Source organism: Branchiostoma belcheri, unplaced genomic scaffold (assembly GCF_001625305.1).
Source record: "Branchiostoma belcheri isolate BF01 breed outbred unplaced genomic scaffold, Haploidv18h27 scaffold15, whole genome shotgun sequence".
Lineage (NCBI taxonomy): Eukaryota > Metazoa > Chordata > Leptocardii > Amphioxiformes > Branchiostomatidae > Branchiostoma > Branchiostoma belcheri.
This window is the reverse complement of record NW_017802935.1, coordinates 3,279,935-3,293,011: the sequence shown is the minus strand read 5'-3', so window position 1 is coordinate 3,293,011 and position 13,077 is coordinate 3,279,935. Positions and strand designations below refer to the sequence as shown.

At 40.8% G+C, this 13,077-nt stretch overlaps 1 protein-coding gene across 2 annotated transcripts in view; it reads right to left on the bottom strand.

The window, feature by feature from the left end:
• Positions 1-13,077, bottom strand: part of LOC109465317 — a 78,733-nt gene that overhangs the window by 6,752 nt on the left and 58,904 nt on the right. For both annotated transcript variants that reach the window (XM_019762524.1, XM_019762525.1), the window contains 5 exons: positions 11,544-11,885; positions 9,777-10,091; positions 4,614-4,910; positions 3,427-3,729; positions 2,176-2,376 (listed from right to left, as the gene is read on the bottom strand). In XM_019762524.1, coding sequence (XP_019618083.1) covers positions 2,176-2,376; positions 3,427-3,729; positions 4,614-4,910; positions 9,777-10,091; positions 11,544-11,885 — 1,458 coding nt within the window. The remainder of the gene's footprint in view (positions 1-2,175; positions 2,377-3,426; positions 3,730-4,613; positions 4,911-9,776; positions 10,092-11,543; positions 11,886-13,077) is intronic.

Here is a 13,077-nt window from a genome sequence, read left to right as displayed (position 1 = left end):
AGCCGTTCTGCATTTTATAAAGCGTCAATACTTGTGACGGTAGTCTATAGCGATTTTCGTACCTCAATGTCACAATGGGGGCATTTATGCCATCTTCTTAAGGACGTGTCGTGTATCTTAACAGATCATTTTCCTGATATTACCATAACCGATACCTTCTCGTTTACCGTGTATACAAAATTCAAGATCATTGTTACAGCAAGCCCTTGGTTGATTTTAGGATTGCTCTTCTCCTCCCCATATAAGGTTCATACCGTGACTCGCTATAATTGCTACTGCGCGAATAAAACGGTAGCGTAACGGCGAGGCGAGTTCACGACTGAGAGAGACTTAATTGCTTTTCCGATGGTGGTGGATGTGAACACTGTAAAGCACAAACGCGGAAGGCTCGGGCAAGGTAGCAGCTAAATACAACACACGTCAAAGAACTGGATTTTAAAAGCATCCAGTGCAGTTTTTAGGGCTTGGAAACTCGATTTTTCAAAGTCAATATTCCAGTCATTTAACTACATACTGAGTTGAAACCACAGTGTTACCACACTATCCAAATGTATATTGACCCTCATTGAGCAAACATTGACGGAATATGGTTACTGGAAGGAACCTGGGTTGATTTTTAGGGTACTGTCCAAAAAATAAAGGACTCATCTTGTGGATTTTTCTGCGGTTTGAAATAGCCAAAGTCTGCAATGTTGACTCAAATGTGCTAATGAGAAGCAGTAGGTGTCAATATCATAAAGATTGCCTTATTCAAATACTAGTATTTCCAGCTGCTCTGAAATCGCATTGGATGCCTGTAAGCTACTAGTAAATCTTAGAATTCATTCAATGCCAAATGCATATACTGATTATGAAAGGATGCATTTGATATTGACTTTGGAATGAATGTGCATCTCTTCTGCGTATAAGAACGTCGTCACAATCTCCAACATTCGATAGGTCACCCTGTTAATATGTGACATTCCCACTTTACAAGTGCGCGCCATTCTCGTTTCATGAGTAACCTTTTCAGGTCGAGGTGAGCATCGGGTGTCATCTTCAGAGTTGCAGAGGTTAACGATAGGGACGTCGTTGAATCTATTGTCCTTTTCAATGACATTTTTGTGATTTTATTCCGTGATCTATGGGACTTGTATGTATCATTGGTTGTAGTTGTTATTGCTAGACATATACTGCACACAATTGAACATAGGTATCCACTACGGTGATATAGATAAGGAAATATGTATTCACGTCATTAAGTAAAGCATAAATGATCATACATTGTGATGATATATTTACACATGAAAACTATGAAGTTCATACCCCACACAATTACGTCTCATAATTTGCCTGCAACTATATGTTTTATACACCCAAGAGTCACTTACAGGCTAGATTGAACTTGAAGTCTTTAAAATATCACATTTGAGCATCGTGCTGCCACTAATATGCTTATAACTCAAACTCTCAGCATTGAAGTTGCCTAAACTAAAGCGTTTACAAGCCTAAGCGTCTATGACAGGCTAAGTTGAACTTGAAGTCTATAAGAACAATAATTAAGTATCAAGCTGGCAGTTGGACTAATGTGGTTATATGGCGGGCGTGCCGCTCGCTTCAGGAGCTCATTTATCCAATCATGGCCTAATTGAATTGGGACTCCGCCAACTTTCCAACCATCATAAAATTGTCCAACTGGACTCCCATACATCTAATGAGTCACCGCCAATAAATGATGACAGTGGAGATGGTAATATTAAAAATGTCTACGGTGTACGTATGAATATTGATGGCAATATTAGTGATGGCGACACGGATGGATTCATATACTCAAGTAACAGTCTGGGAGGAGGAGTGCAAATTAGTGTGACAATTTAGTATGATTATTAGTATGATTAGTATCATCCTTCACTGAACCGCGACGGGGGGCCGACATCGTCTACCAGATACCTTTGACCCAGTGTTGACGTCACACTTCAAAGAAGCCACGTGACAAGCCACACTGGGTCAGTCTACTGAGGAAGACCAGAGTGACTGGTCGAAAGCTCTAGGTGAGAGAATTCTTTGTGTTGGACCAAAAGTTTTAACTTTACACATGTAACTACCAACACAGATGAACTTTAATGATAGTATGACAAGTTAATGGGTTTACAGTACGTGATGAATTTGACGTTGTACACATAACAATGAACCCACCATTACTTGTGTCAGTAGCTGCCGGCTTTTTCACCATCGTCACGCAGCCGGCCGGAAATGCTCCCATCTTGCCTTGCGTGCAGCCGTACCACCACCCGTCACTTCCGGTCTTCAGCACCTCCACCATGTCGCCGACTTTCAGCTTCAGCAGGCCCGGCTCGTTGACGTCATAGGGTTCGATCGCCTTGGCAACGCATTTCTCTGCCAAGAATGTATCGATGTTAGATATAGAATTACTACTTCTAACCAGGTAACTGCCATCTGCGCGTTCTCACAAGTTTCACTAAATTGAAGCCGCAAATGGCTTAATATTTCGAACATAATTATTTTTATTAAAGCACATGAAAAGAAATACAAGAATGCGATGGCGGCGCACTCGAGTTAGTATAACTTATACATGGGCCATCATCAAGTATAAAATAATTAGCAAAGAGATAATACCACATAAAAATAACAAATAAATACACAAATGAAGTAAACAATGTAAGATGCATACATCATTCATCTGAAAACTGATCCTTTTCTTCTTTCTGTGTAATTTCATTTTCACTATTTCATTTCTATGTAAAATATGATTCTATCGATTATTTCGGGATCTCCCCGCATCTTGAAGAATTACATGTTATAAATCGATATTCGGCTGGCTTTCCATGTGTTCACTTAAGGGCATGAGTTGATACATGAGATTCTTTCAGATGAAACCGTTAAGCACTGTTGATGAAATATACCCGTGCCTGTTTTAATAATGATGTTATGACATTATGTTCATTCTACTAGATCTAATGATGTTCATGTATTTCCTGAAATACACTATGTCTACCACTTGTCATGACTGTTTCATCTTAATGACTAAATTTGATCGCTAGTTTTAGTTCAAAATATAAAACAAAGTACATAATTAGAAGAGACCTTACTGGTTATTTCTATTCTAGCTTTTCTCTGCTTTCGTTAACCTTTCTTCGCAAGAACTGTGGCATTTCGCATTATTTGTTAACATATAAATATGATTGAATATGACAAAAATGTAACATACACATCCTCTTGGAATCACTTTAGAGTTGCAAGTTGCCATCACTGCACGATAATCTGGCAATGGTAGCAAATGACAGTAAAGTCGGGCAATGTTTATAAAAATGCAAGTCCAGAAGTTTCATTTGCTACCTTTACTGTTATGAAAGGAAACATTACCCAACTTTACAGGTCTTTACTACCATTGGTAAATTTTCCCTTTTCGTGCAGTGCATACTTTACCTGATAGCAGACTTGTTGTAGAGTAACTGTCCCTCGACATAGTCGTCCCCGGGCTGATCTCTTTAGTCGTCATCTCCATCTCGGCGTCTGTGATTGGTGGAACGATGCTGACCAATCGGCACTGCGTGTGGTTCTCGTGATTGCGGTCCTTCCTGCAGACGACCAGCGCGCCCAGCAGCAGGACCGTGATGACCAGAACTCCCCCCGCCGCGGCACCCGCGAAGATGGCGATCCGGAACAGCGGCCATGTCTCCGACGACGTCTTCTCCACCTCCTCTGGATCAGGAATAGTCACAGGCGGAACTAAGCAAGAGATAGATGAGTAGCGAGCGTGTTAGTCAAAACAAATGCCAAACAAACAAACAAACAAACAAACAAATGCGTTAGCATAGTAGCAATTGAGTAGCACAGTTAGCAGCAGCAGTGGTGTGGTAGAAGGATTCGCTGGTAACGTATTTGCCGGACAGGGACCACAACGAGAATGCGCCTTGTTGACCCTCCCAGAGGAAGGGCATATGTGGAGTACAGGAGCGGGGGAGTATAGCACACTAGAGTGGTGACTCGAGAAGAAGCAGCACAGTCTCCATACCTATATGAAATCATATACTTTCATAATAAAAGTTAAAACGCAAGCCATCCCATTTAGATAGCAATGCTGTTATGCTGACATCCTTGTTATGGCAAACTTTCTCAGGAATTAATCCAAGGAATTTTTAAACTCATTGATTAACCATAGGCCCAATTTGCTGTTAAGCGAATTGAATTAACAGGATGCTTTGTCGCAAAGATAAGGCTAGGCACTAATTTAAACAAAGTTAAGCTGTTTATGTTAAAGAATATAGATGCAAGCAATTACATTCGGCAAGTTCATTGAATTAGCGCAGAAACACAACGGAGCAAACTTAGCAATATTAACTGCATCTGCCTCTTGTCTAGAATTGATCAACCAAGTGTAGTTTCTTCATTTGCAAGTTCAACGTAGTTTACATTTTATGTATCAGTTTTGTTACCTGATTAATGAGAATGTAAATCTTAATTATGTTTTACCGGTTAGACGTAATTGATAATTCCAAGTAGACGCGTGCTAATCAATATAAAAGGCTGTATTTTGCAATCTATATATATATATATATGTTTATTTCTACACACAGTTCAATATTGGCGTTATTTGGTGACATCATTCTTACCTGGAATCTTTTTAGCCTTTATCACAGTTACAGACACAGACTTGAGGTCCTGGGTTCCAATCCCGTTCCAAGCGGCACAGGTGTAGTCCTGTGTGTCGTTCAAAGTCAAAACGGGTAGAGTCAGAACGGCCGTTTCCAGCGTGTAGTATCCTATGGTTGTCAGGAGGGGGCCTGTTTGTGCGGATCGGTACCATGTGATGTTCGGCGGCGGGTATCCCTCCGCCTGACAAAATAGATCCAGGTTCTTCCCCTCTTCTATGGTGACGGCAGTAGACATATTTGTGACCGCCGCTGGATCTGGAGATGAACAGAACAGAACGTCATTAGAAAAAAGCGATTCAATATAAGCGTAATTGACTTGAGTGTGTCGCCACCGCAGTCTTGTATTTTCTTTTATGTGCTTTAATAAATTCAAAGAATAGTTTAGGCTTAGACAGTAACGAAGTATTCAGACATGTAACCTTTAAGTCAGTGTGCCCCTAAATGCATTATTTTTCTACCTATAGCTTCGGATTCACCTGTCCTTGTTTTACCTCTGTGTAGCAAAGCTGCCATGTTCAGCAGGCTATCCCTGTCTACCGCTGTATAACCACCACAATTACGTATCGCCAATACCTTCTCGGATAAGCATCATTGGAAGAGTAATTGGAATATAAGTGGACGCAATAATACATGTTTCTTCAAAGTTGGAAACATTTCAAGTAATTATCTTGTCATTCAAGGCCTTAAGGGCGGATGACCCTATTACTGAGGACAGGGTTTGTAGACATAGGAGGGATCCTATCATTAGATTGTCTGGGGAATATGATGGGAAAATATCGCTACGTCAGTGCAATACGACATGTCTTCAGGACACACCAGGGGAGCTGTATAAGCACATGTTATACACAATAGATGATGGACAATAATTTCGTGATGGATAATGAAAAATAAGGCATTGAAGTGTATTATTATGGGGGGGGGGTCATGCCGCAAGGATAGGGGGAAGCGGATATCCCAAGAAGATGCCTTATACAACACCATCCCCATCGTTGCCTTGGGTGCATATGGAACGTTATGACCACATAAAACAATAAAAAAGGAAAATTGATATTTTAGGATTCTACAGAACAAACTGCCACCCTCATTATAATTGATAGCCCGTAACTTTCTATGTGATGCCTTACTGGTTATTGCTAAGTCGTTACATGGCGTTACTATGAAATTTAATTACTGTGGGTTTAAACCACGCTGTTTCGGGCGTTGCAGAAACAGATATTGCCTAGGGTATTGAAGAAACAAACCGATAAGCGTGAACTTGGAAATGACCTTGTATTTTCAACATCCGAGCCAACGGCAAGGTTAGCCAAATTCCCGGATTACACATTCATTGCGCAGGCCCATCAATACCCTCGGAGCCCCGCCAGAGTCGTAACATATGGGTCGATAGATGGAATTACACAAGCGATATTAAACTTGCTGCTTCATGATTAAAGGCAAAGACCTTTCGATTTCCCTAACAATCTAGAGTGTCATTTGGGGGACGTGGCTGCCCTTTTGATCAATATGGATCTAATAAAGTACATGCACGTGTATCGGCCTTGGGGAGGGGGGAGGGGCAGTGGGCAAAGCTGTGCTATTAGCGTGACAATGTGCTGCATTACGGAGAGCGTTTGTGGTCACATATTTGTTGACAAGCTACGGGTTGTTCTTATAATCAAAGGAGCATTTGCACCAAAATAAAAATATTGTCATTGAAAAATCTTCGTGTCATTGTAATTGATTTCCACTTTTCGATATATTTGTGAAATTATTTTTCTGATTGGCACTAAAACAGCCCACACAAGGCGTACTGGCACTACCACAAAATACTGGAATGTAAACAAACAAGGATGACATGGTTCATATTGAATTTTTTTTACAAACTGTTCATAACATATGAAAATTGATTAAAACTATATCTAAATTCGATTATGTGTCACTCTTGAAATCTATACAGATACAATAAAACCGTACAGGCCGAAGAAAACCATGCTGGTGATACAACTGACCTTCATTACCATTTCGGTTTGATTAGAAAACTCCAACGCTTCAAAAACTTAGATCACAAGTGTTTACTATCGTCTTGAGAGCTACTAACACCGAGGCAAGACACCTGAATGGGCATTAAAAACAAGACACTACCAATGACTTCTTCAGAATAATTACTGACTGCATCATCAGAGGTGCTAGTTCTTTTCCCATGTCAATTTTATTTTATTTCTCTGATCCCCAAAACTTTGTTGTCATTGTCATTTGGCTGAAGTTTATGGCCGATGCTCTTGCCACCGGTGCCTGGGAGATAATTGAATACGGTGATATATGGGACGTTTTGCTGTATCAGACATAAAACCTCGAGAGGCAACATTAGTATTAATAGACACCAAGCTAGGTACGCATTGAAGGCAGTGATAGCACCTCACGTATGGTACGCACGTTCATCATCATGTGTGTTAATACGTTCTCTACGTCAGGAAGCAATATCTAATCACAAAAACATATTGCTCCCACGTAGAGACAATTAGCTTCGTAAACAATCACGGGAAACATGACCAAAAAAGGCAGCACCTTGTTCTTGATAAAGAGCACGGCTCCGTTCATGTTGTGATGATGTATGACTACATAACACCATAGAATGTGATTATTGAGGATCATGCGAGGTAACGGAGGGTTTAAATTTCTGACAACATTTTAAGGTTTGAGTTATTTTTAAGGTTTCTCGTGATGTATTGGAAGATATAGCTTGACAGGCCGACTTGTGGAAGACAGAGAGTAGGAGACAGAGTGCTGGTACCACTTTAATCACGTCTTAAACTTATCTCTTCAAGTAGAGTTAACATTCTTGTAAGGCCAAAAGCTTAGATTGTTTTAGTTATATACCTTACGCATTACGAAGATTGTAGAATAGCCCAGTCAATATGGCGCGTTAAAGTTCTAGTATAGCATATCACTGCACAAAACCCATCCTTTATGTAGATCTTAAAACATACGTAAAGGTACCATTTTCGTCACTCGCGTGTACCTTTACGATATGCTTAAACGTAAGTTTTAAGATATGCTTCAAAATAGGATTTCGTGCAATGAATAAAGGGTAGATTCCTGTGTGAGTCAGAAACAGCTACTAGCAAAGGCAATTTACAAACGTTACCAATATCAACCCGACAAATAACGTGTATTCAACTCAGTACTGTTTTTCTGTTTTACCGCTTCTTTTTATTGTACTTTCCTGGCTTGAAATCCAATATGGCGGCTCATTTCCTTGAAATCCAATATGGCGGCTCATTGATCATGCGCATTGGGATCCTGTTCCCACGTAATAGAGTCTAATCGTTGCATGAACACAAGGTTAACTTGGATGAGGTTCCTGCTACTCTCTATTATGGACAGTGTCAATTTTTCACTTCTACACCCACCTCTAGTCACGCCTTGTCAGAAGTTGCTCAGAAGATTAAACATCAAGTCTAAAACCTCGAGGACTTACCTTGAACTTTAAACTACAAAAAAATCGATAACTGATGATTCTTGCCGTGACAATCTGTTCAAACTTTCCCCCATACTCATCTGTTATCACCTCCCAGTCTGGCGCATCAAAGGGGAGATCTCGCTTAGCCGTCATATTTCGCCGTCATTTTTCTGGGTACTTGAGCGTCGATGACATTAAAAAGTGCGATCGAAGGCGAAAATATGACACTTTAATCCGATAATTACGTGAACTCGACGCTGTTCGTGTAATTGATCTCTTTGCCCATAAAAGGGAGAGAGGTATTCATCCCTCGGTAAGTGACAGATTAACCGTCAATAAAGTAAATGAGCCGATAGTTCTATTTCTCCGCACGGTAGAGGCGAATAGGTTACCCCTCATACGTACAAGCTATGCATGGACAGGCCCGGGCTTTCTTATCGGTCTAAAAATTCAATTTCACTCACGAAGTAACATTTACTAATTACTCGCACAGCGAAGCGAATGCACTTTCCTAATTACCAACCAAATGCCTGCGAACAACGCGGTTGATAATTGGAATTGGGGCGAACATACGACGGTGAAACATCGACATCCGTTCAACGAACAACCGATTTAAAAAATCTGATGATATCAAAAGTCGTTGATAATGAATTAAAACTGTATCCCTTTTTTACGGGGGTCCGAACTAGTGTATTACAGAGAGGTGAATCAATGATTTTGAGGGTTCGTAGTTGAGTGTACATCGCCTGTAATCTATACGGCAAAATTGCATTATATATTGACGTGGCCGAGAGGGGTAGAGGGTTCTGTACTTTGGGTGTAGATTGATGTTGGGTTCAATACTCTCACTAAGGTACCCGTACGTGGCTTGCAAGTGATACGTCATTCAGGTTTTGATTGACCTTTGTAACAAGTGGGGTCGCAGGTGCCTTGCACCTCTGGAAACTGTTAATTAAAGTGTTAGGGTTTTCAAATGAACTCGGCTAACCTTTATAAACGAATTAAAACACTTTTATTTAGACTCAACAACTTAAAGAAATAATGTTGGTGGTTAGATTCGTAATCAAATGGACTGATGAAATTTTGGTTCAAAATGGCGGCCTAAAAAAATAGTGCTAGGTCGTGTAGAAATAATTAGCGCGGCATTGGCGGACGCCTAAATTCGCATCAGACAGTAGTTCTGCAATCAATTCTACGATCTAGGGTAAAGCCTACCACCGACACACAATGATTGCGAACATTCAATAATGCGGAAGTGTAATTGCACTGAGATGGGAAAATAATCCTGAGAGAAAGTTAGCAATTGATGGATGCGTTGAATTTTTTTCTTCGATTAGGTTTGGTAGAGAGTGTTGTATTGTGGCCTAAAGGAGTCGGTGACCTGCTAGTATTTTTGCCAATCGAGGTAAGTAACTGCAGGAAGATCAATGTGAGCTTTGTAATAGACAAACTACACAGTGCCTGTGAACGGAGCATTTCGGAATGGAGACAGTTGTTTTAACTATAGAAAATAACTGTATAGTTAGTATAGTTCTGTGACAGACATTTTGATGTGTCTTACCATATTTTGGATTGGCCAAGATATTAATATTTAGCTTGCTTGTAGAAAATTATGGTGCTGTTCTGTAGAATTAGAAAATTGTGTGATAATAATAATTAAAGTTGATTTGATAAATACTTACATAACACTTCCATGTTGACAGAATCTGACGCCACGCCTCCTATATGCACCGCAACGCAGCTGTAATTCCCACTGTCCCTTGCGCGAGTCACATCCGGGATAAGGAGGGACAAACTACTGGTGTCCCCCGTATCATCAAGTCGTACGGTCCTAAAGGAACCCAGGTTCGAATCATCGAGCTTGACGCCATCTTTAGTCCAGTAAGCAGGTTGAACCAAGGCACTAGAGTTGAGCACCGTGCAGTTGATCGTTGTTGACGTCCCTTCGATAACTTGGATGGGATATCCGGCGTAATCTATTGAAACGCTTGGCGGGACTGGGGAAAAACAGAACAGAACAGACAGAGAGAATTAATTCCCGTCCAATTGCCTTTTCTATTCCATGTAAGGAATATGTAGCGAAACATTCGATTTTTGCCATTACCTTCTATGAACCCATGGGGATTTCGTCAGGTATTACCATTCATAATGTTGCAGCTCACTAGCCATATCGAAATTAAAAACAAAACTGGCTAATAAACATTGCATAAAGTACATGTAGATGATAAAAATACAATGTAAATAATTTTCGTATAAAAGGTTATATGGCAAGGCAACATAGAAAATTGAATTAAGCTAGTATTACTCTTATGTTGTCCCTAGCTGTGCACAGCACAACGTTTTAGAGATCACTTTTTAATTTTATTTTTTCAAATGTTGCCGCAACTCTACACTAGGAAACCCCACGATACTGACAGAGTGTGTTGAAGACACGCAAGACTGGTGAGACCTAATTGCTGAATATTTCCTGTCTGAGCTTATTGAAAGGACTATGAAAAATCTACCGCCAAGAGCCGGAAATATCTTCAGATTAAGTCGTTCAATAGTAACTTATTCACACTCGGCTAGGGGATTAACGCTCCGTTAGAGAATTCTATTAGTCTGGAGAAGGTATTTTTAAATCAATGAATATAATTATCATCCCTCGTTTTTCAGAATTATTTGATTGCAGCCTTTCTCTTTATTTTTAAGCAAATAACCGTGAAATATAGTTTGATCTCATTATTGTGCCATCTTTGATTTAGATTAGCTTGGTAGACTCATTTTGCCTTATTTATTTCTGCGATTTAATGTTATTTCCTGGAGCCGAACGCATTTTGTTCAGTATTTATGTTAATGGTTATATAATGATGCAATATCCAGCCAGGTCTGCGTAAATTGTTTTACCTCTGTGTGCGATTCTTGATATTATCATCAGCAAATATTGTATATATGTCTCATTTATGATAATCTTCTTTCCGAAATTTTGCGTCTATAAGTTAGAAGCAAAGCCAATTTACAGTGAATAAGTTATTATGTGGATTTTTACTAAAGCAATGAAAGGAAATGAAAGTGTGCCTAGTTCCGGCGTTTTTTACGCAGCGTGAATTTTCAGTGTACCTAGTTTGTTACAGTATTTTGTGCGTACCGTAAATTTTTAGTGTACCTAGTTATATACAGTGTTTTTGTGCGTACCATGAATTTGCAGTTTACCTTGTTAGTACGTACCGTGAATTGTCAGTGTGCCTAGTTTAAACTTTTGTTACAGTATTCTGAGCGTACCGTAAATTTTCAGTATGCCCAGGTTGTTACAATGTTGTTAATTGTGTGCCACAGTGTGCGTAACGTGAAGTTTCCGTGTGTCTAGTTTGCTACACTGTTTTGCACGTACCGTGAATTTTCAGTGTGTCTAGTTTAACAAATTTATTACGGTATTGTGTGCCCAGTTTGTCACACTGTTTTGCACGTACCGTGAATTTTCAGTTGTACATACTGCTCCACCTGGCCTATGGTATTGATCAGTACAGTCATCACGTACAGCCCGCCGTCCGTCAGTGTCAGATTGTCTATGACCAGGGAGCCGTCTTCATTCAGCGTCGACCTCCCCTTGACTGACCCCAGCGCGATATTTGTGTTGGTGGCCGGGGAGTAGATCAGGACGGCCTCCCGGGTCCCGCCCACCGACCCGTCGATCTTGCTCCATGTCAGGGAGATGATGAGGTTGTCTTGGCTGATACTGGCTGGTAACTTCGCCGACAGGCCCACCATGCCACGTACGTTGGTCGGGTAGGGAACTCTCGGACCGGCCATCACTGGGGAAAAGAGAAGTAGAAGCATCGTTATTACGCTTGGCTAGTATCTTATTATGTATTGCCTATTGATAATACATTTCCGTATTTTATCATGTATTTACAACATGGCAAGACAAGAGGATACGACTTGTCTTAACTTGACATAAATAGATCTTAAGCTAAGCCTAGTTACGTTATGCTGGAGAACATCGAAAGTAAAGGATCTTGCAATTCAGCCTCCTGGCTGCAGAAAAGTTCCTACCTATAAAACCAGTCACACAAACCATTTAACTGTTGCGAATCAGATTACAGTGACAGCAAAACTACGGAAATTAAATCTAAGGCGAAGATAAGCAATAAATAAGCTAACAAAGTTAGTAAGATTTAACGGTTTCTTTATATATTTTTCTCCCTTAACACTCCAATCCCGTTTCAACCCGTTTCCTTCCTTCCGTCCTTCCTTCCCTCCTTCCTTCCTTCCTTCCTTCCCATCGTCCATATTTGTCATGAATCCCTTCAATCATTCCCCTCTAAGTCACGCCCCTTGCCCGGAACAAGTCCACCGACCAAATCGCGAGCAACGCTTGATTTCCCGCGAAAAGCATGATGCATGGCCTTCTCCAAACTCTCGAAAGTCGATCGAATCGAAAAAGACCATTTCCCGCGCCTCTGGCCATGATTCCCGTCTTCCGTCATCGCCTGACCCCATCACGGCGGGTTCACCGCGCGGCAATCCAGCACCCGGCCGGGGGTAACGGATCGCCGCGCGCCCAGCCGGAATGAGATCCTAGCCGCGTCAGACGTGGGGAGGCCCAGGAAAGAATGTTGTGTTTCCTGTTTCAGTCCTGAAAGGTAGGTAGGTAGGGGTTATCTTTTTTCTTTCTTTTTTTATTAGAGTTTGGCGCGATCTCTAGTGATCCAACTTCAGACGTGCGGACTAGGAAAAAATGTTGTGTTTCCTGTTTCAGTCCTCAAAAAATTAGGGCTGGTAGGTAGGGGTTATCTTTTTTCTTTCGTTTTCTATTAGAGTTTGGCGATCTCTAGTGATCCAACTTCAGACGTGCGGACTAGGAAAAATGTTGTGTTTCCTGTTTCAGTCCTCAAAAAATTAGGGCTAGTAGGTAGGGGTTATCTTTTTTCTTTCGTTTTTTATTAGAGTTTGGCGATATCTAGTGATCCAACTTCAGACGTGCGGACTAGGAAAAAATGTTGT